The 23884-nt window shown below is 40.1% G+C and overlaps 1 protein-coding gene across 16 annotated transcripts in view; it reads right to left on the bottom strand.

The window, feature by feature from the left end:
* DMD (dystrophin) overlaps window positions 1-23884 on the bottom strand; it is a 1046004-nt gene that overhangs the window by 75897 nt on the left and 946223 nt on the right. For 12 of the 16 annotated variants that reach the window (XM_077171917.1, XM_077171927.1, XM_077171925.1 and 9 more), the window contains one exon: window positions 4509-4570. In XM_077171917.1, coding sequence (XP_077028032.1) covers window positions 4509-4570 — 62 coding nt within the window. Of the gene's footprint in view, window positions 1-4508; window positions 4571-11299; window positions 11468-23884 lie in introns of those variants that run through there. The other 4 variants (XM_077172000.1, XM_054652957.2, XM_054652966.2 and 1 more) reach the window with 2 other exon arrangements.

Below are 23884 nucleotides of genomic sequence, written 5' to 3'. Positions count from 1 at the left end.
CTGAACCCAAGCAATCTGATTTTTTGAAATGGGCTTGAAAAGGACATGAGTGAATAATCAACCTTTAAAGAGAGGCCATATGGAAAATCTCACTGGATTGCAGTAGAACTCAAATGTCTGATGTGTGCACTAGGCACGGGTCTTACTGGTGCAAACATGGAAAACAGCTGCATATGAATAAAACTTCATAATAAATACATGATTTAGTGGTTGCTAATACAAACTGTAATGGCAGTTCAGCCTCTTCAGGCAGCATTTCAGAAGGACAAATCAAGATACACAAACCAAAGAGGATGAAGCTGGTCAGCCTTGGTCACTGGGAGTGAGAAGCTCACAAGAGAAGCCAGCCACAGGACCAACACAGCAGCTGCTGCTGAAAGCTCAGAGGTGCCTTCCAGCATTCTCCCACCTTGTGTTAAGCAATTCTGACATTTCTTTCATGTAATCCATAGAGAACTACCCCCCATCCTCTAAATTAAATGGAGAACTGTCACCAGTGCACTGCAGCCTGCAAGAATGAGGCTGGTTTTCACCCTCTTGCCTTGCCTTGGTGAATTAGGAATGATAAACAACATTTCTGACTGCATCCTGCTACTGCAATTACTGTTCATGGTGACACTAATGCACCTTGAGGACACTTGTACTGACATGACATGACACAGGAAGGCTGGAGGAGGGGACACTAACAGTATGGCATGACAAGCCAAGTCCTCCTGGGCCATCATAGCAAAGGCTGGAGTCATTCTCAGCTTAAAGGCAAAATACTGCTATTCGGAGCTAAACTGTCTGACATTAAATGTTCACTCTCAGAAGATAATCTGAAAAAATTGAGCAAACTCAGACCACTTTGTGATTCCTCTTCCTTTTGTCTCTGCCCCCATGCAAAGGTCCGTGGTCTCCAAGACAGAGAAACAACACAAATTCCCTTTTCAGTGATGCCCTGGAGCCATCATGAAGGATGAAAAAATTTGTAAGGGGGTGTAAAAGAACAGTGTAAAAAGAGCAGATCTGCTGCAGAGGAACTAATTTTGGAAAGAAAAGCAGCTGGAGCAGTTCTTGATCCTTTGAAGACTTTCAGGAGGAAGCTAGAAGAAAACAGGAGTGGTTCATAATGGTGTAAATACAAACCAGGGATGTCAGCTACTGATCCTTTGAAGCTCACGTATAATGATTTTTACTACCTTTCCTATTTCAGCATTTATTTCTTTATGTTTTTAACTTACATGATTCTTTTTCATTTAATCTATACCAACATTTAATTCCTGCTGCCATTTCAATTAAACATTAAACAATTAAATCACTAATTATAGACAGATTATTATGTACCTTTAAGTAGCCATAAGTTAAGAGTAAAAATTGCTCAACTTGAGTAAATTTTTCATTAACACTGATAAAATGCTACATTGTTTAAATAATAAAGAGCAGTCGGGAAGGAACAAGCACCTTAAGTGTCCTAAAAGGAAAATCTCTGTTAGAGAGAACCACAAGTTGGAAATTTTTGATACACAAATATAATTTCAATCAAGTATTTAACAAGCATCTTTATAACCAGCTATGTTTTACTAAAGGAGCTCCGAGAGAATTTGAGAATACTTCCTTTATAGGCAGATTATTGTATCATTTCTTCCTGTAGATTCTTCCTCCTGTCTCTGATGCAGTCCCAACTGACGAGGTTACAGGACTGTGCACAGCACATACCTTCTTTTAGTATAATAATGCTCCCAAGTAATTTAGCTTCATTTTTATTAATACCCAGACCTCCAAAGATAGAAAAATGAACCAATAAGTCTCACTTGAAATTCACCTATTTTAGCAAAATGTAATGCAACAATTTGGAGGTGTGTGAATTGGATATGTGAAGATTAATATTACTCTTCTTTCTTGGAGAAGTGTCTCTTGCATCTCAGAGGCAGGTAAGAAATGTTACCTTGTGTCAGGATTCACCTTCCTCGTTCACTTAAAAAATTAAGCTTTCAGTAATTTGTAAGAATTTAAATCAGACATAATCATCCTGTAGCAAATGATGATGTACTGGCATGTACAGTACAGAGATAGATGTGATGTAACTCTCTACATGTATAGAGAGTTACATCACACAGCACAATTATTCCATACTGGATAAGTGTAGAAGTTGGAAAATGGAAATGAAAATTCTTGAGAGCATTGATGTACTCGGTCCCACTTTATTGCATATACATGCTTGCCAAATTCATGCTTTCTACCAGATTTTTAAAAAGGCATACATACTAAGCTCTTTACTAGCTTCTTTATATGAATTAGAAACAAAATTGGGATCCTAATGGAGGGTAAAATAATAAGATATAATGAGTATGCAATAGAAAATCGACTTTAATAACATCTTCTCAGATAATATATTACTGAACAGTCTGAAAAGACTTCAAACATCCCATTATTACCATTTTGACCCGAGGCAAAGCAAAGCACTGAAAATACATCAAGGGTTCTGTTCAAGACTAAACGGGTTATACTTGTATTATGCAGTTTGTGTGAGAGTTAGGCAATGGTGATTACACTCAGTTCAAAAATAAAATAAATCTGTAGGTTATTCAGGAGCACTTTCATCAAAGCTTCACCCATGTGGCAGGACACAAAGAGTCACCTTGTCTAGTCTCTTTTGTACATACATATGAACACCTCCGTTTACTCATAAAAATACGTGTTATGCATACTTTTCTAAAATCAGCATTGCTTTCACACTAATGACTGTTTGGTCTCAGTTCTAAAATAAACAGAACAGTCCAGGTAGAGGACTGCTTTTTGGAGATTTAATGCTCCTGAAAAGAAAAGCAGCAGGAGAAAAAGGAAGTTCACAAGTAAGTAAGAAACAAAATCTGCCTGAACACGTTCCTTCTTTGTGCAGTAAAAATAAGGCTTGTCTTAAACTTCTGACATTTGGGTGATACTCACAGTGATAAAATTCAGTTAAACTAAATGCAAACTGACTTCAGCAGTCACACATCTTCTGAACTGCTGACCTGAATCTATCAGGACACTTTTCTCCCTTATTACCTTTTCACTTCTTGGTATTTAAGAGTACTGTGGCTGAAACAGGGAACTAGCAGAAGAAAAGCAGTTGCAACAGGACTTTAGGTCCGACCAACAACAGTATCAGCAATACCACGCAATCTGTGGATCAAAGGCAGCTGAGGAGTCAGAGTGCAGTTCAATTAACAGGCAACTATTTGAAGACCTACCTGTATTAAAGGGATGTCTGCAAGTGCAATTACCATTTGTCCTGAAACTTTTAAATCACTCACTTTAAGAGCAGAAATATGAAGGAGACACATGGGGCAATATGTTGTAATTAAATGTCAAGTCCCTACTTGTCTGCTTTTGCATTTGGTTAGCCTGAACTTACACATTTTATATCCCTTTTTGGCATACAAAGCTGCATTCTGGTTAATTTTTAAACCAACTGCTGCCACACTGCTAATACTATAAGGAAAAAAAAAAAATCTTCACACTGCGTCGTTTCATTTTATATCACTTTTCTAAAATATTTTTAGCATGCTTGAACTGTAGAGCACCATAGAGATACCTGAGTTTGCTTGAAATAGATTACACTGGCATAATTAGACTGTTTTCAGCAGCTAAACTAGAGTTTAGCAGGTGGTAATTTAAGCTATTTTTCACCATGGCAAATAAGCCTGCACAGAATGCTAGATCTGACAGTCCTAATGCTCAAGCTGGTTTATGTGCTGTACAAATGTAACCTCCTTATGAATGCAGCATATTTACTGATATTTCTTTCAGCAAAAAAGCTTAATTTTTATTATACCCTCTATTATTTATTAACACAACCATTAAAATCAAAGAGTTAGCTATTAAATGGCCTGCCAAGCAGCCTACACTAGAGCATAGATTAACCTATTTTATCTTGTAGATGTGCTTCTGTTAATAAATTCCAAAGCTGCTAAAAAATGAAAAAAAAAACCCCTCCACCAGAGAGGCACATCTGAAGTCATAATAAGCATGCAATTTGGGTATTCAAAATGACATCATGACAGCTGCTATGCCTTCTAAGTATTGAAAGTGCTTTAAAAATAAAGCAGTGGTAACACAGTTTGGCAAATTGCTTCAACTGGCTTCCCACCATCCAAAAGTCAACATTAACAGCAGCTTGGTTTGATTTTTTCATGTGCCTTTTGTAAAGCAGATTAGACAGTGAAAAGATTCAGGATTATTTTTTTCTAACTTCTGTTCCAGTCTTTCAGCAAAAAGATTGTAACAATACACCCAAATTACTTTATAAACCCAGTGTACATTCCAAATGTGCTAAATGAAATAAATTTCTTTTCTACTGCATGTTTGAAATGTGTGCCTTTTGTATTTCCCTTGCAGAAAATTTTAACATCAGTAAAAGCTCAGCCTCTCTCTTTCACTTAATTTTGATTTGCTTCCTCTGGAAACCTTTGCCTTAGCAAATCATTCAGTTGAAAGAAAAAAAATAAAATAAAAGCACCAAACATCTGGTAGATATGCCTTACCTAATGACTGGTAAAGCTCAGTCATCTTGGGATGATCCCAGCAGGTCGTTTGCGTCTCATGGCTACAACACAAAACATGAAAGTTAGTAAAGAGAATTTGTCTCTCCATCTCACAGCAGAGATGCAGGCTGCACATCAGAGCACGGTGCCAGATCTGTGCCCACTGCCTGGGCTGCCCTGGCAGGGGGCTCAGCAGTGCCAGGCGTGTCTTCCTTCAATGAGAGGCATTAACCTGGAGTGCTTTATTCAGGCAAGGACTCACGAAATAAAATTAAAATTTAATTAGTGCTAATTAAAAAGACAGCAAGTATGTCAATGTTCTGAGGAATTTGCAAGCCATCAATTCTTAAGAACTCATTGCTTTGTACCGGTCATTCTCCAGTTGCTCCAAACTAGAGGACAGACATTTCAGAGGGCTTAGTTCTTAAAGAGTTTCTGGAAACTCTGAGCAGACACTGAGATCTGTATTTGACATCCTTTCCCCTACATGCTCTCTCAACCCTTTCCCATGTAGTAGTAAGAACCACCCAATGCAGTGGGTCCAATCCTTCCTTTCAGTTCAGACACTTGTGATAAATTCCCTGAGCCACAGCCTTCTGATCCACCAGCAGCTTACACCGCTTCCCAGGGCAAGGTTGCACCCCACACTGACAATCTCTTCTAGCAAAGACTCTTGGCTGCTCTGCTTGTTTCCTGGGACTCCCAGGCCCTCTCCCTGCCCCTGGAGGTCCCTGTGCAGTGTCAGGCAGCAGAGCTGTTGGGAAGCCACGGAAAAGCTGGAGCAGGGTTATGAAATGCTGCAGTATGACCAGAATGTAAATTGGAGAGTCTCTGCATTGAGGTCAGCAGCCTCCAGCTTTGCAACACAACGTGTTGCCGAAGGACAGGCAGCGTGAGAAAGTCAACAGAATGAAGTGTTAGTGGATGTAGTAGCAACTCATGTCTCCTAAGGTTATACTTTGTGAGTTTGTTTTTTAATGACAGCATAGCTAACATGATTATGTTTCCATTAACATAGAGGGCTTGAAAGAAAATTCTCCTTATCTGTCCTGTAGCCAATAAAGTCCGTTCAATGCAAACAGAATTCAGCTGTATTAAGAGACAACTGTGAGTCTCCATTAAAAAAAAGAAAAGGAACATGTATGTAGCATACCATTACTAGCAAATACATGTGCCATTTCTGTACTTAAAAGCAGACATACAGGCTTCAACATGCACACATCATTATCATTCTGGAGAACATATGCAGAAGAGCATGACCTGACCCACAGCACTGTGGAGCTCCTGGAGCACACAGCTTCCATCTCCAGGAGACCAAACCACCACCCAGCAGCACCTGTGGGCTGCACTGTGCCCTGGAACATCGACACAAGAAGGTTGTTTCAGAGAACAAACAGTCCTTAAGTTCTCATTTTGAGGCACTGATGTTCCCAAGTGCACGTTTACCCTTTATAGACTAAGAAGAGGTAAAACTTCCAATGTATCACTTCAATACCACATCTACTCAAGGAAAAAGAAAGTTGTGCCAGGTTTTTTTAGTACGATTTAATTTTGGCCTTAAAAGACAGGCTATTTATTTGATTCCTGTGAATACTTACTGCCCCAGTAACCTCTATATGTTCAGCAGCTTACTATATATAATTTTTTCAGATTTTGCTCTGTAACTACAAGAAAGAATGAAAGGGATCACAAGCACTATGCATAAGAAAAAAACTCAACTGTAGAGCTGCCCTAGTTGAGCACAGGGTTTCAAACAAGCCCTGTCTCAGCATTCCCAACCCTTCTCAATTCCTGCAGTGGTTGAAGGCAGTGAAAATGGAGAAGAACACCACAAGAGTAAACCAGTTTTAACAGAGTAAACTCTGTTAAAAACGAATCCTGCACAGAGAGATGGATGCAATTGTATTCAGAAATCTCAGCCTGGTCTGGGTTTTTCTTTTTGGTTGGTTGGTTGGTTTTTATTCCCAGAAGCTAGGTAGCTTCAAGTGAAAACCTGTGGATCTGGGCCACCTGCATCTGAGCTCCTGCATTTCCCATCCTGCTTGGAGTGGGCAGGTTCTGCAGGGAGAATGCAACACCAGAACCTTTTATCACACCCAAGTATAGAGCGTATTTTTGAAGAAAAACAGAAACAGCTTCATTCCTAAAACCTCAACTGTAAGAAGCCTCTTCTGATATAGCAGCATTCCAAAGGAAAAGATGGAAGTGCATTCATGGCAGAAAACCCCGTAGCCAGAAATGTCCTGATTCAGGTGAACAGCCGCAGACCCCTACAAACATTCACACCTACAGACCAGGGGCTGAAGTTTGTTTGCACCCAGGGTCAGTCCCAGATCAATAGTTCCCCAGCCATGAGCTTGGCCAGCCTGGCTTGCTTCCCCACAGGCAGACAGCCCCAGAAGCGGGGTATATTTGAACATGAACTGTACCATGGTTTGTATGCTGAATCACGCAGCAAAAACAACAAAAAGAATTTATGTGAACAGTTACAAGAAACTGATTTCCCATGAAAACGTTTAAAAGCCATTAGATATCTGGTAAAGGTGAATATACGTAGGATTATGGACATATTCCATGCTTGTGTGGGATAGAAGAACAAAAGGATCATCTTTGTATGAAAAACCCATACAAAAAAATCAAAGTTATACCAATGAGAAATTTACTGAATTTTTTATTTTTTATCATAATGACCAACCACGTATCAGTGAGTTTAGCGTGTATGGTTTAATCTTATAGCATTTACTAGTGCTGAAAGTACACAACTGCTTTTGTAAGACCTTGTAAATAAAATTCTCTTTGCCAAAGAAACACTGGACTCCAACTGGTTTCAGGTATTTTTAATACCAGTAACCCCAAACCTCTACTCGGTGTGGTTTTCTTTCATAGTATAAGATTAATTATCACGGGAAATGCACATTTTGTAAAGAATAATTTAATCTGCTTCATGTTCAAGTAACAAACACTGAATTTGCAGGGCCGGTACATTTCCCCTTTCGCTTTAATTTGAAACTTCATTGCAACTTAGGGGAAATATTCCTTTGGTAAGACCATAAAATCAAGCCAGTAGAGCCCCTAACTCTTGCCCCAGCAGCTCCCCAGCAGTGAGCACCCATGGGGCAGAGTGCCCTGCAGCTGCTGGATCCCACCCTGGCAGGGACCACCCAGCTCCCAGCCCTGGCAATGGGCTGGCCAGCCCTCAGCACCCCTCTGTGCTCCTGCAGGAACAAGCAAAGGCTTGGAAGGCAACTCTAGAGGTTGAGTGGCCGTACGGAGCCAGGGCAGACTTTGCTGGTACTTTACATGCAGAACACAAGAAGGCTGCAGATATTTTGCTCCAGCTAAAAGGCGTTCGCCTCTCAACATCTTCAGCTCGGAAAATTATCAACTATTCTGCACACAAGGGCAGCTCCAGGAAAGGTTAGATTCCATCAAGGCTATTCTTCCTAAGCCTCTTTGCCATTTTCAAAGGCCATTTAATTGTGAGCTCTGGGGTTGGACCGGTGGGGGAGGATTTGTGTGTATGCCCTTATTGTGAGCACCGTCTGAAGTGAAATGCCAGCTCAGCAGTTTCAGGCAGCCTCAACCACACTTGGGAATGCTGTAGCATCCTTAATAGATCTGCAGCAAAGTGTTTGCCAGAGTTTCAAACTCTGGTGAACAAGGCCCTTTACAGCCTGCAAGTCAGGAAGACGTCAAAAGTGTAGTCTGAGTCCTCTTGACTAGCAGCAGCTGAAGCAGAGTGAGAGTATGTGCAGAAATAAGTACTCAAAATGCTTTTCCAACAAACCACCAACACAAAAAGACATTGGCACACACAGCTAGCAGTTTTGCAATATTGCACATGCTCAGAGGATATATCTTTCAATTTGGCTCTACATTTAGGTCAACTAAATTGATCACTAGCTTTTAAATCAAAGGCATTCTGAAACAAAGAAAAATGTAAGTGCACTCACTTGGCTTATTTTCCTCTTTCTCACCTGACCTGAGCTGCGAAAGTGGAAAGGAAATTAAAACCAGGCCTGAAAAGAAGACGAGCAGCAATGGCTAGTGGTGACACCTTGGTGCAAGTGTGACTGGCACGTTAAACACACTGATAATTTGGTGGGATGAAAGCACAGTCTTCACTTGATACATCCTTTGGGAACCACAGGACCACTTCATTAAAGGGTGATTATATTATATTAGCAAGGATAATTTTTATGTAGGGAATTCTGTCACACTATGCCTGTGTGAACTCTGTTTCTGCCAACAGCAGAGAGATTTGTCTCTCATCACTGTCAGCAGAGCCAACAACACACAGGATTGGAAACCTGAAATCAAGAGATGATATCCTAACAGACACACTGGCTGAATTACAGTTTCCTTGTTATGACTTGATCAGTCTGGACAAAATACAGTTATTTTTTCTTCATTCTTTTTATATTACTTCTGAGCAACACCAGCAGCAGGAGGAATTGAAAGCAATGCTCCCCCACACCCAAATTCTTGCACAAATCCCCCCCCACATTCCTGCACCAGCCACGCTGTAACATTCACAAATCTTTTAACTGTTTTTGATTGCATCTCTTCTCCCTCACCCCTTTAAAAAAAAAAAAAAAGCAAAAAAGGTCCTGTGTATTCACTGCTCAGCTCCAGAGCAGAATTTTAGGCTGCAACTGCAGAGTCCTTTTTAAACTCTTACAGCTCACTTCATTAGTGATACCAGAGCCAGTTCTGCTGCACTTCTCCCCACACCCTTCATTAGCAAATGCGACATGAACAACATGTGCAAACGCATAGACGTACACAGAATAAAAAATTCTATCGCATAGCAATAAATAGTCACATATACTCACAAAAAAGTGCCAAAATTATAGTGGTATTGTACAAAGCTCTGAACTCATCTCGTTTCAAACAACATGATTTACAATACTTCTCACCTTCTGTCTTTATGATGAATCAAATGTTACTCCAACCACCTTATGACCGTTGTCAAAAAGCCAAAGTAAACATGATAGTTGTTTGGATTTTACTAAACTAACCTAAATGCAACTGAAAGAGCTTTTATGAATAGACACTACCTCCCATTTAAGAGAAAAATATTTTCAACGGAAGATGACAGTGATTGCGAAGAAAGACTTAATATTTCTCTTTCTACAGTGCTTCATTAATTCCTAAGCTAAAACAAGTTAGTGCTATGGAAAGTATTAGCAATGTAAAAAGGTGGCACTCCTTTGTGCTTTACAAAGAACTACTGTTTTCATCTGTAAATCTAGAGACTACTGATCTGTGCAGAGATTACTTCTGTTTAAGCCAAGGATCAGCGTCTCTTCAGCAGGAATTTGACTTTAGCCTGTTTTATTGGCTTTTGCAAGATTTATCAGACTGCTGAAGGCAGGCACCGATACATATTAAAGTTTCTTGCCGATACTGGAAATGAAAAATAGGAGAAGGGCCAAATATCAGCTGTCAAGTACTGAATAGTAACCCTTTTTTTCTCCCGTTGATGTTAAACATTTATTTTGTCTGCTCTGTCAGGGGAAAAGATTCCCGCTCAGTGACTTGGTTTGGGTGAGCCTTGCCCCCCCGGCTTGTCACTCTCGGCTGATCTATTTGCTTTCCAAAGCCTCTCCTCTCCACTTCTGCCAAAGCAATTTCACTGCAGGGTCTCTTGTCAAATCTACGCTTAGACAAGCGATGGCCTTGAACAATTCTTTAGTGCTAAAAAGGTCAAAGATCCCTGATATAACCAGGTTCCTCGTTTCCCCAGCTCTGCACACAACACACCTGCAAAAACCACCTCTGTGCCCAACTCCAGTGCAAGACACCTCCGGTGTCCCAGGCTGCAAGATGTTTTACAGCAGCTATTAAAAGGCAATATAAGGTGCCATATAGCAACAAGAAATACAGCACTTACAGTGTGCAACCGCCCGGAGGGAATCCCCTCCCAGCCTCTTCTACCTATTAACTTGAAAGATTACTTCTAAGCATGAAATTACGGGGGAGAAAGAAGCCATACACCCCCGAGCAGGTTCGCTTTCAGGAATTCCGCTGAAGTTCACGCCCGGCCCGAGCTGCCCCACAGGCGATGTTCAGCGCAGGTGACGCCGTGCAGCACCGCGCTACCCCCGGAACCTGCGGAGCAACGAGGCGAGCCCCGCGCATCGCACCCCGCCGGCACCGCCGCGGTTCCCTGGCGCGGCTTCTGCCCTCGCCAGCCCGCACGGGCACAGGTACAGGCACCGGCACAGGCACCGGCACAGGTACAGGCACCGGTATAGGCACAGGTACAGGCACCGGTACAGGCATGGGTACAGGTACAGGCACCGGCACAGGTACAGGCACAGGTACAGGCATGGGTACAGGTACAGGCACCGGCACAGGTACAGGCACCGGTATAGGCACAGGTACAGGCACCAGTATAGGCACAGGTACAGGTACAGGCACCGGCACAGGTACAGGCACCAGTATAGGCACAGGTAGAGGTACCGGCACAGGTAGCGCGACGCGTGCGTGCCGCTCACACCGCCATCTCCTACGTGTGCCAACGGGGCGCATCTAGCGCTCAACTACGGCCTCGGGAACGGGGAAAAGGCGCCGAACCAAACGCCCTTTCAAGTTCCCAGAAGAAACCCGGCGGTAAGTTGCGATTTCCCGTGTAAGCGATGACAGGTACGGCCGCCCGCCCGGCGCAGACGGCGGCCGGCCACGCCGCTCGCCGGCGCCGCCGCCGCGGAGCGCGGGATGGCCCCGGGCCGCGCCCCCGCCCGCCCCCGCCGGCACCTGCCGCCCGCGCCCCGCATCGCCCTTACCCCCGGAGCTGCTCCCTCATGGCGGCGGCGGATCGGCGGCGCCGCGGAGACAGAAACAGCGCGTCCGCCCAGCCCAACCGCTCAGCGCCAGTGCGGCCGCCCCGCCGGCAGGGAGGGACGGCGGCAGCGAGGGAGGGATGGAGGGAAAGGGAGAGGGAGCGGGAGAGGGAGGGAGGAGGAGGCGGCGCTGCCCGCCCCGCCCCGCTCCCGCCCGGCGGCGGTGCCGGCGCTGCCCGCCCTCAGCTCCGAGCCTCCCCCCTCATCCCGGCTGCGGGGCGGCTGAGGGCACCTCGCCCCTCCCCGGTCTCCCCGGCGCTGTGCAGCTATTCTGGAGGAAGCCCTCGGGGCTTCCTTTGACTTCCTTTTTATTTTTTGGGTGTTCTTTGCCCTGGCGCTGGCCGGCCGGCCAGAGAGAGGCGTGTGCTGAGAGGCGGCAAATCAGTTCGTCTTCAGCGGGCTTGGGAAGAAAACTTAGCTAAAATATGCACCGAATCTAGACAGATTTGAAATGGGCCTTAGCTTGCACTTTTTTTTTCCCTTTTCCCTCAGCGTTTAATTTTGGTGCTTAAAATGCTGAGTGGTTTATTCATGAGTGCAATCAGGTAATTTCATTTCTAAGGGCTTGCCTTGGCCCTGCAGGGAAGGAAGGGTGAGCTTCTCCCCTGGATCTGTCAGTGCAGAGGAAACAGTTCCGCTCACACCGAGTTACTGTTGCAATGTTTCTTTGCATTAATTCCTACGCAATATGCATTACACAAACCATGCATTACAAAAAGCCAACAATCTCCTTTTGCTGTCAAGCACTTCAAATCAGCATGGCCAGTCTCCCCTAATGAAGGCTCCCAGTCCTTCCCATAACCAAGTAGTTTTTCAAGCCTTACATAATGTGATTTCCTGGTAAAGCCAACCCAAAACCAATGTCTTTCAAATCAGATTCATAGAGTGGTTTTGGTTAAAAGGGACCTTAAAGAGTATCTAGTTCCACCATCCCTGCCACTAAACCAGGTTGCTCAAGGCCCTATCCAGCCTGGAACGCTTCCAGGGATGAGGAATCTCCAACTTCTCTGGCAACCTGTTCCAGTGCCTCATCACCCTCACAGTAAAGAATTTCTTCCTAATATCAAATTGAAATCTTTCAAATGCACAGAAGAATCTCCCTGTTTTTACACTGGGAAGATGCACACCTAGAAGCATGGAAAATTCATCCCACCCCTGTTACATGGATGTCAGTAGGCATTGAAGTTGGAGGGTGTTAGCCTAAGCACCAGGAAATTTAGGGTTCCCCTTGATGCTCTAGGTAGTTGGATAATCTGATTTTAAGAAAAGTTTACCAAGCAGTTCAAGGAAAGCCCACAGTTTTGGTTTTTTTCTAGAAGCATTAATGTGAGAGATGCTTAAGGTTCAACCCCTCAGGCCCTCAAGTGTAAATATAAAAATTATTGGAATTAACTGTTAAATTCTCATAGTTTCTAGATGATTTAGGTTGTTTTAACAGATCTAACTCACTGTTTTCAGTAACCTTGAATCTGTAATATTACGCCAATATGGAAAGAAAATAGAGGAGTAATTCTTGTGCAAACATAAATTGCCATGTTAAAACTCATTAGACTGTGAATTTTCCATTTAATTTAGTGGACCTGGTATTTCATCAGTTGCTCTGACTATATCTTAGTTTTGACATGATAAACTGGCTGAAGGCTGTCAATTGTGTTATATCAGCAGTCTCACATTTTTGCATGTTTGACCAAGTTTTAAGAAGTGACAAAACTCTCCTTAAGTCTTTAAAATAGGATGATTTTCACCCTAGTTGGGAGGAACCTCAGGGTTCCCCACAAGGAGAGAGCAGCTGCTCGTGTCATACAAAGGGAGGGGCAGCCAGAGGCCAGACGTTTCACAGCAAAAGGGGTTTGTTTTCCTTCAGAAGCATCTAGCACTGATTCCCTGATACACATTCCTTCAATTTTCACTGTTTCTGGAGCTTCCTGGCCTGCCTTAACAGAAGCTTGATGCTGCTATTATCATGCTGGTCTTCTTTCCCATACAATAGTGCCAAGTAATAAGAATTTAAAAACCGGTCTGAATTTCTCATACTTTGCATAATCTTCTTTCTCCTTGAGTTACAATTAAAGCATTGTATTCAATTAGACTCACAGCAGGTGAAAACCCCAATTAGTGAATCCATTTTCTTGGCTCTTTTTCCCTACCTTACACCCACACATCACTTTTTTTTTTTTTTTTTTTTACAATAAAGGGTAACTCTGAGTCATTCTCCAATTGAAAAGCAAATTAACCCTTTGATCTCCCAACTCAAACTATTACTCACTCAAGAACATCCAGGGCAAAACAAGAATGTTGAAGGATTAAGGGATTAAGGCCTATTGACTTTATAAATTGATTTTTATAAAAAAATCTATTTAATGTAGTTCTGATTGTTGTCTCCAAATTCACCAAAGCTTTTAGCTATTTTGATTGACCTGAAAATTATATTTTTGCTGTATAATGTGCCCAAGTATTACCACTCTTACTCCAAATTATTTTTAAATACCTGTAATTTATGACATAAATATATTTTGTTTGCAGTGCAAATGGCTACTGTCTTTGGCATTTGTAACTGAAGCCAATTTTTATACCATACTTAATTTTAAGCCATTTATTTGATAAAAGATAGTCACCTCCCTATAAATAATAAAACAGGATTACAGAGTAAGCAGAGTTTTAATACCCTGTGGTGCTTTTCTAATGCAAGGGCTACTCAGTCAACTTATGCACTATATAGAGAATTTAATCAAAAGAAGAGCAGTGTTTATTTCTCCTATATTGTTCTTTTGTCCTAGACTGTATCTAATCAATGTATCTACATCTTCAACATTTAGTAACACCAGGTGCTTAAAGGGAAATCATGGCTGCCTAAAAAATGAGGGATGATATTTAGAAGTGATCTTATTACTGCAAACTCTTTCAGGAAAAAAGAAAAATAAAAGGATGACTTGGATTTGTAGTCAGTCTGACTGCATTGCTTGCTGTCCAAAGGGTCACTGGAATTTCTGCATTTCAGAAAGCAAATTTTTCTATTCTAATAAATTCTTCTTAGAATGCTGTCCCTTTTTGATGAACAAAGAGCCAGAGTCATGTACACATTAAAACAAATCATATTAACATAAAATAACTGGTTCCTAAGCATTAACAGTTGAGTATAAATCTTTATAAGTTTTATGTACAAGATTAGCATCATCACTCCATGTTACAGACAGATGTGGAAACCCAATTGCAGGAATGGGTTGGGACTTGCCTAAAACTAAGGCAGACATTAAATGTACAACTTTGCTTGTAACTTTAGCATTTCATGAGCTAGAAAACTAAAGAGACATTTCTTTAATTTTACTGTCATTGAAGGTGAAGATAGAACATTTTCCTACTAGTTAAGTCTTACTTCCAGAGCTCTCTGAAGTGTGTAGCCTCCTTGTAAGTGTGGCTTTACCATTTCTCAGCTATCTGGACAGTGGATTACTTTGCTTTGCATTTAAGAAGATATTGTGGTATCCTGTATTGTGCTGGCTAATTTGTTATACTGTTTGAGTCTGTTTTCTTTTTCTTGGTATAAATAAATGCTAAAAATCAATTAGAATGCCACAATGGCACTTTCTTGGTTCATGTGTCTTAAATATGCTCCAAGGGCTGACACCTTCATGGTGTCTGGGAAATTGTTTATAGCTCTCTCAGAAAAGCCAAGAAGAGAATGCTGGTTTTGGATGCTGCTATGTTTGTTTGTTTGGGGTTTTTTTGCCTTTTTGCACATTACCACTGAAAACACACTAAAATATTGTAAATGCAATGAAAAAAAATAGTTTTGAAATGCTCCATTCACTGCACTGTAAATTAGAGAACTAGTTCAGAGCTCAGTATACTTTAAATCAATCATTTACACCATAGGTACTGGGGAAGGAGCCTACCACTCCCTGTCCAGAGGGAGACCCAAACTCTGTCCCACATGAAGGATGACAAGCTGGTGCTTCTTCATACCCAGGGCTCACTCTCTGCACTCCAAGGGAGGTAACTGGTAAATGGAGCTCTCAAGAATTTTTTTCCCTGAGATATTCTTGGAATAGACAGAGGAAGATATATCCTCTTTAAAAAAAAATATTTTATTTATTTTAAAATTAATTCTGCAGTAAATATTACAGAGCTTGCAGGAATATAATGCCTAGTATGGAAAGTATTGGTACCTGGCACGTGTGGCAGGAGCACTTCTGTTCCTGCTGAATGCACAGCAGCAGAGCTTTCACATTCCTTTGGGCTGTACTTGCTTTTACTACAGTAAGGACACCTGATTAAAAGTGAAATCTTAGTCACCCTACAAGATGGGTACAGTGGAGCCTCAGGAGCAGCCTGTGTGTGCCTTATGTTGCACCACACTGCATGCTGTTGCTGAAAGGTGAATGAGAGGGTGCCTGTCATTTTGAATATATTAAATATATGTATGAATTCAAGCCTGATGAGATCTTGGAAAGGAAAATTTCGAGAGGCTACATTTATTTTGTAAGGTGATAGTGACAGTGGCAGAGTGTTCAGTCTCTACTGCTACCTTGAAAAGGGGAGCAGAGTGGGACTGAGGTTGGGTATGATTGCACACAGCGCTGGAAGGGGTGGATAGCACATCCTGATCCCACCAGCGCCATGAGCTCTTCAGGTAAGCTCCTGTAAATAGCAAAAGCTTTCTTCTCCCTTCCATAAGAAACCACAGCAAAGAAAGAAAATTAAAGAAGGAGTAACCCTTGCTCTTCTGGGATGGAGATGAACTGGAGTGTGAATAGTCCCAAAAACAGGAGATCGAGAAGCAAAATGCTGACATAATGCTAGAAAACTAAAAGTAGTAAAACCCCTTCTGAAATAAGGCTTTTGGAAAGCTGAGAGGAGGAAAAAAACCCATATATATATATATATATATATCTTTATTAAAAAAGAAGATTTGAAATCTGCCAACCGAAAACTTAGGTCAAACAAAATTGCCTGCTGATTTTACAATGCACAAATAAGACTTGAAAAACTATAATTAGACCATAGTAAATTCTTGGTTTGAGGAATCTGTGTTGGCAAAATGAATGGTTATCATTATAGGGAGTAGGGTTGAGAAAAAAATGCAGTCTAATAAGGATAAATTAAACAAAGCAGCAAAGACAAACTCCATTTCTTTCTTTTCTTTGCATGCCCAGTTGGAAATAAATGATTGTTTTGCCTCCTGGAGGGATTAAAATAAGAAGGATTTCATAAACTCTCTCACTCACTGGCGCTCTTTTCACCTCAAAATCTTTCCTTCTATGCATGAAATTATGTGTTGCAAACACAAAAGCTGGCTTACAAAATCATTAACTTCTCCACTGTTTCCTATCAATGTAGAGATCTCAATATCAAGAAACTCTGTATCTTGCAGTCCTCCTTCACTCAGGACCAGAAAACCTGATCCTAGCTACTGCTCACCCTGCATTCCCAATCCCTAACAAGCTGCCTCCTCTTTCAAAGGCTTCCATAGACATTAAAGAAGAATGCCTTCTTTTTTGTATTAATTTAATTTTTGGTTGTGTTGCATTCCATAATATACATATTTTTGACATTATTGAATCTATTTTTTGTGACTAATATAATACAAACAGAAATTTTTTTTCTTACATTTAAGACTTTATTTTAAAGTCATATTGAAGAGAAAATACTCCTTTGGGGAGAAAAGCCACTGAGATCATGCTTGAAGATTATTTACTAGGATATTCCAATGGTAAGGCTGCAGTTAGGAAGTAAAGGAAGAGAACAATGAAATCTATTGCATTTTATGACAGCTATATACAGACAAGTTCCCAGTCAGACCACTAGTTGGCCAGAATTTGCACCTTTGAATTATTGCATTCATGTTTTGCTGTCTGTATTCTGCCTGTATTTTAGCAATGGATGCTTTTCTGTGTTCTCACAGAAACTTGTAGTTCCTCTTGCTTTTCAATATTTGTTGAACCTGTCCTTGCTAGCTTGTTGTTTCATCAATGATTATAATATACCACGCATAATATATAATTCAAACTCAAGAGGCCCTGCCTATTTTTATGTACACACAAGGCTTTTTCATCCTCTTCCCAGAGATGTTGAGGCTGTTGACCTTAGCAAAGATCAGTTTGAGATTTAGTCCTAACCTTTTCCCTTGATTGAGCCATACAGATCCTTAATGTGAGAAAGGGATGGCTCTCCCTTCCTGGTAAATCACATTGGCAGAGTTTCAAAACTAGGCAGACTTTAGGTTCTCCCAATACTCTGGTGTAAGATGAGCAAAGCTTAGTCCTGCATGGCAAGACTGCTTTGCTCTCCTTTCCTTAATGTCCTACGTGGGGATCCAGAGAGCAGAGCACTGCACCTGGGGAAGGAACCAGCCTAGAGAAGTTGATGGCAGAGGAGGCAGCTCCACCTAACTGGCCTCACCAGTAATTCCAACCAGGCTAACTCTTTCATCTGATCCAGGTGACATTTCTCATAATTTATTTGCTAGAGATGCAGCTTCAGGTTCAGGGTTGAGCAACTACTCTCAACCTGAAGTCAGCAAGAAAAGAAATCCAGAAAGCAAAAGCTTAACATCTGCCATTTCTGAAATTCTTTTTATTTCATTTCTAAACAATATCGTGTGAAAAAAAAATGCTTTGCTTTAGCTAGAGAATGAGACAATTGTTCATACAGCTCTGGCAGCACCCTTTAATGGCAAGTGGCAACAATCTCATCTTGTCCATGCCAAAGAGTGAAAATCAGTGTTTCTATACAGGCATTTGAAACAACTACAGGCACACAGATGCCTACATTAACTGGGGCTTCCAGAGACAGAAGCTATAATGGAGCCATGTCCTAGGGCACAGATATTATTTTATCCTAATTGAATCTAAAAGTACGTTAGCATTTAAACCCTTCAGTAAAGAGGGATATAAAGGAATTTTGAGGTAAGATAAAAATTATTTCTTGGTAAGTGGATTTCATTTAAGTATCCTGTGGCAAGTCCAAGCATTTATGCTTTAGCACATGCTCCACATAATTCCAGACAGTTTCTGTACCTTCCATTTACTTAATTTTACTATGATTCTCCCTACAAAGCAGTGCTCCCAGCTTTTACACGTAGATATCTTTGTGTGGCTCCTCCTATCCCCAGCACAGTAGCTGGCAGTTAATTCAGGGAAGAATCCTGTGGGTGCCAGCTGATAGGAAAAAGTTTTGCTAAACCACATTGCCCATTTTAAACTTCATGCTTATCAAAGCCTACTAACAGCATTTAATGGAACTCAATGTCTAGGTGCACTTTCAGTATTTCATATGTTACAGTTGAGCCAAACATCTCATGGTGCATCTCAGAAAGGTCTCAAATAGCTTGCAATTCTGCTGGCATACTTTCATTCAGTGCTCTGGTCTCAGTTATTTAACAGAAAATGGAATCTCTTAGGGAAAGAATAAACATGCAAAATGATGATTTCCTTTCTCGCAACACAGCCAAATTTCACTGTGAAAAATTTGCAATGAAAATCAGAAATGCCTTGTCTGCCCAAAGAGCAGACATCAAAGAGCCTTGACATTTATGATCAAAGGTACACAGATGAATTCAAGGACCTTCCATAGTCCAGTATTGAATCAAGAACAATGGTGAATGTGTTTAGCTCAAAATCAGCCAAATACTCCTTTTCTTATTATACTGAGCATTCTTCCCCATTGAACTAAACAAACATTTGTATTTGGAACTATTTACTGCTTCTTTAGGAAATTGCTTTCAAAGGTGCAATCTAAATGCTGAACAGTCCATGCAACCCTAAAATATTAAGGGTTTAAATATTGGTTATGGTCTATATTAACATTCTTAGACTCCTGCTGCTACATCTAACTCCTTTGAACACATTATCAGAAATGTCAGCCTACACATCTACCATATCAAAATCTTTAGCTTTTTCTAAAGTAGTCCAGACTTTAAGAGAAAATTCCTATTGCTAGCACTAAGTGAAGTTACCCATCTTCATCATCTCCCTCACTGCACGACACAGAAAGACAGATTATTTTAAAAGTTCAAAATACCTTATTTCCTGTTATCAGGCCTAAGAAACATCACACAGTTTTTGTCACTTTCCTTCCAGGGAAAAAAGAAGGTATTAAATTAAACCAAGGTTTCTCTGTATCTACATGGTACACTATAAATGCAGAGCACAGCACTCAAACAATTTGTTTATTTAATAGTGTCCAGAATTTGCCATTTCATACTGGCATAAATTTAATACATAGGTACCATATTGTGTACTGTGTGGAAGATTTTCTACCTTGCATTAAAGTCAGAAAGAAGGATCTTCTAAAGTCACACCTTCTGTCTCATAAAACACTCCAAGTGTTTGAGCATTCATCTCTAATCCCAAAATAACAAAATCAGTTTGCCATATTAAAGAAAAAAAAAAGTTGCTGTTTTAAATCATAGTTCTTCTTTTCAGGTAAATAATTTTTCTTCAATTGCTATCAACAGCTCTGGTCGGTGGTTGCCAACTTCAGAACAAATTGTCATTTTGAAAATGATTATCACTACTTTAGTTAATGCCTTTATACTAATGCACATCAGGCAAGAGAAAATAATAAAACAAAATGAGACCTACAACCTTATACAGGGTTAAGATGTGATTTCTAAATACTTTTGTACTTTAGCAATAAAATTTATTTTGCTTATGGACATTTAATTTTTTTTCAGTGTTGAGAAATGGATCTCTTGCTACTTTTCCACCATTTTGTTGCTGCAATGGCTCTTCATTCTCATTCTTAAAATTCTACTCCAATTATTTTTCAAATTATTGTCCTTCTACCCATGTCCCTCAATTTGTTCTGTTTTTAGGGTAACTAACAGAGCAAATAATTTATTAAGGATAAAAATAATTTTGCAAAGATTTGCAGAAGCTGACAGACTAAGAATTCTGCCAAGTAGAATCCAAGCAGAGAGTGGAGGATTAGGCCCCCCTAATCCACTGGTTTTTTTTCAAACCAGGGTATTTAATACTAAACTAAAACCTTTGGAGAGTTTTATTTTTAGCGGATTTCCATATTACGGTTTGCTCTAAGAATTGCATTTTAGGAAACAAACCAAAGAAATTTATTTCTTGTTTGTAAGGTATCATCATTAAAAGTCTTCCATTCCCAAAATAAATACTTTTTTACTTTATGCCATATTTTATTTTTTTCTGATAGTTTTCATTGTGAACATTATACTTCAGTGAGCTTTACAATTAAAAAATAATTAAAAGGGAAATTATGTAATAAAAGCAATTATTTGTGGATAGCAGTACACTATGCTTGATAAGAGATGAAGAAAAGGACTGTTTTTACTAATTATTTCCTTGTCAACATTGTACATGAAACTTTCTTTCAGTTTGGAGAAAACCAGGCCAGTGGGGCTGTGTCTATGTTGCCTTTTAATTAAATAATTTAGTCTATGAAATAGCCAAGAGGGAGCAACTCTCCAAATGTGGCAATATTTTGGCTGTTTGAACTTTCTAGTGGCATATTATCTTAGCTACACTGTTATGTGTATCTGCCCTGAGAATAATTTCCATTTCTTGGTCCAAATTTCACACAGTGACCCTTTTCTTACTGCTGAGAGGTGGCTGGCCCTACCTACAGCAGGCCATGGTATTCCTCTCCTTCCCATTTAGTGCTCCTGTGGACCCAAAGCATGACTTCCTTCACATTTATAAGTTTTGATTCTAAAAATATACTTTTTTTCATTTCAAATTATCAGGCCTAATGTAGGAGTTGATGCCTCTGAACTGCTGAAAAAACCAAGTTATCTTTTTGAAACTTGTTGGGCCTGCAGAATAAATCCATCAAATGGCTACAACCTCTGCCTTCACTGGGGAGCCAGATGAGTTCTAGGCCAGCTCAAATGCCTGGGATTTACCTGGCATGCAGGACAGTCACAAGTTCTTTGCTGCACTAGATCCTCAGGCTTTTGTGATGAGCTTCACAAATAAATCAGTTGATAATCCAAATAATAATTTTTAAGCAGGGAATTTTCTGTCCAGAAAGCAACTAATCTGACAAAACAAAGTCACTACCAGTGAAATTTGCCGAATACTTTATATGTAATTTCCAAAGTTTGCAGCAGTCAAATTTTCTAAGAAAACAACTATTATTTCCACTTTTTTTTTTTTTAATAAACTGGTAGAATTTTTTACAAAGTTATAAAATTGAGGAAGCACTCCCAATGCATATCAGCCTTTCTTTCTTAGATTTATATAAAAAGAAGTGGTTTAGGTAGAAATTTCTGTAAGAAACTGGTAAAAGGTAGAATACAAAAGAATATTCTTCTGCTCCCTTGGACTGTGTATTCACACAACACTTCTGCATCTTGCCAAGTTTGTGAGCTGCAAGAACACAGCGTGTAGTGATGATGCTCTAACCCTTTTAGTGCCTTGCATTCTACACACTGAGCTGAATTTTGCTTCCAAACAAATTCTGGCTGCATTCCTCACTGAGCACACATTGTTCTTGCTTTGACAGACTATCCCATTTTCTCGCTCAAAACAATTTGATGCATTTTTAATTTTTTTTTTTTTAAACTTGTTCCTAGATGAGTATAGTTTATATAATCAGCCACCAACTCCAACACTGAAAAAGACAGTTCTTATTTTCTTAATTTAGGTCTTTATGCCAAAATCATATTTTCTCTACTTTTTTTTTGCATAATTTGCAATTATGAGGATAATTTTAAATACCTTTTAGAGCAAAATTGTCTGTTATATAGTTTTTCTTTTTCTAACTTAACATTTAATTAAATGCTAAGTTTGACATTGCATAGTTTGGTGAGAAATTCAGCGCTGGATTTCAGTGAATAAAAAGAATACCTAATCATAAGCAATGCAGCAGTATTCTGTGATTCTATATTATTATATATTATGTAAATATAATTGGCTTTGTAGTGCCTTTTAAACAGAGATTTGCTCTGATCCTCCCTGCCTTCAAACCTTCAGACTGACCACAAGTGAGTATGTGGAATTTGAGTAGTAGTATGAGTACTAAATTGCTAAAAGTACTGCAACACCAAACCTAGATTGTTATATATTTATATGGAAAAGCAGAACTGAAAATTCTATTTTAAAGGAGTCTCTTCAAATTTATTTAATTGGTTAAAACAAAAAATTGGTCTTTACTGGGGCATAATGGGATAATATGGCCTTATAGTGAGGAGTACATGTAGAAAACAAGGGGAATTTTAGGCTTAACTGCATTTTCTGTCAGCCAATATCTTAACCTAAGATGATCATCTGTTCAGCTTCTTCTGTGGTGTAGAATGAAAAAAAAAGAGTGGTTACATCTTTTGCAGCCACAAGAGGACAAAGGTGGACAGGGAAGCAGTGGATATAGAGTATAATAACTTCCAGCTGTTGTATCATCTGTCTACTGGTAGGTGTGGTGAAATAAATAAATGATCAAAAAAAATCTAATTAAAAAAACCCCAACAATGTCAGGATGAGTTTTTGTAAATAAGAACTTGCAAGACAAGTGATATGAAAGCAACAAGATTATTAAAATGCAGTATCTTATTTATTATACATTAGGTAGATCAAAGCTCCTCAGAGATAACAAGGCACTGATTGGGGGTTGCCACCTGTTTGGTATCACTGGCTGTGGAAATCTGTGAGGTGAAGCTGTGTTAAAGGTTGTCAGCACTTGGTACACTTATGAATGGCTTGCATTGATAAAAACCCCCAAATTATTCTTATTTTGCTGAAAAGATTTACTCATTATTCACCACCATATATGTTATTTTCTTAGTTAAGACAAAAAGGATATGCTATGTAATTCAGGAAGGTTTCAGAAACAAACAAACAAAATTGCAGGCAACTGCTTTTACTTGATACACATCACTTTAATATGGTGAGTATTAAAAGACCTGAAGAGTATAAAATTAGAATATATTTGAGCTGTTGTTTTGGAGAATGCTGAGCCTTGCAGCAGACTGAGGTCAGAGAAGAAAGATTGTGGCAAGCAAATTATTCAAGAAAACTAAAGTCTGAACAACGAGGGAGGAGGCAGTTTTCTAGATGTTTTTTGGGTTGGTTGCCTTTTTTCTAACCTCTCCACAAAGAACAGAGCAGCTGTGAGTTAAGGAAATGTTTGGGTATAAATGTCTAACTGTTATTGGCAGGATCTACTAAAGAGCAAGTTGAGGAAAGCTGAAAATCTGCAAGATGCCGCAAGGGAAGGCAAGGCAAGGCAGCGACAATCTCTGTCAGTGTCCTTGAAGTGTGCCACAGAACTGGCTGAAGAGATGAGCAGAGCTCCAGACTGGAGATGTCAGAGCACCACTGGGCTCTCAGGTCTTTAAATGGCTATTTGCAGGAGACAAACGTTTTGCATAATGCCAGGACATCCCTCTGGCTGTCCTGAGCAGCCAAGACCCCTGCCAGGGGGCTCAGAGACCCTGGCACAGAGCCCAAAATGCCTGTGGTTTTGATTATGATCTGTGGAGCAAGTTACCAACCTTAGATGAAGATCTGCAAGCCATGACAAATTAAGTAGAATGACAGTGAATTTATCCCAAGGTGAAAA

This window comes from Agelaius phoeniceus, chromosome 2, assembly GCF_051311805.1.
Source record: "Agelaius phoeniceus isolate bAgePho1 chromosome 2, bAgePho1.hap1, whole genome shotgun sequence".
Lineage (NCBI taxonomy): Eukaryota > Metazoa > Chordata > Aves > Passeriformes > Icteridae > Agelaius > Agelaius phoeniceus.
This window is presented reverse-complemented; position numbering and strand designations above follow the sequence as displayed.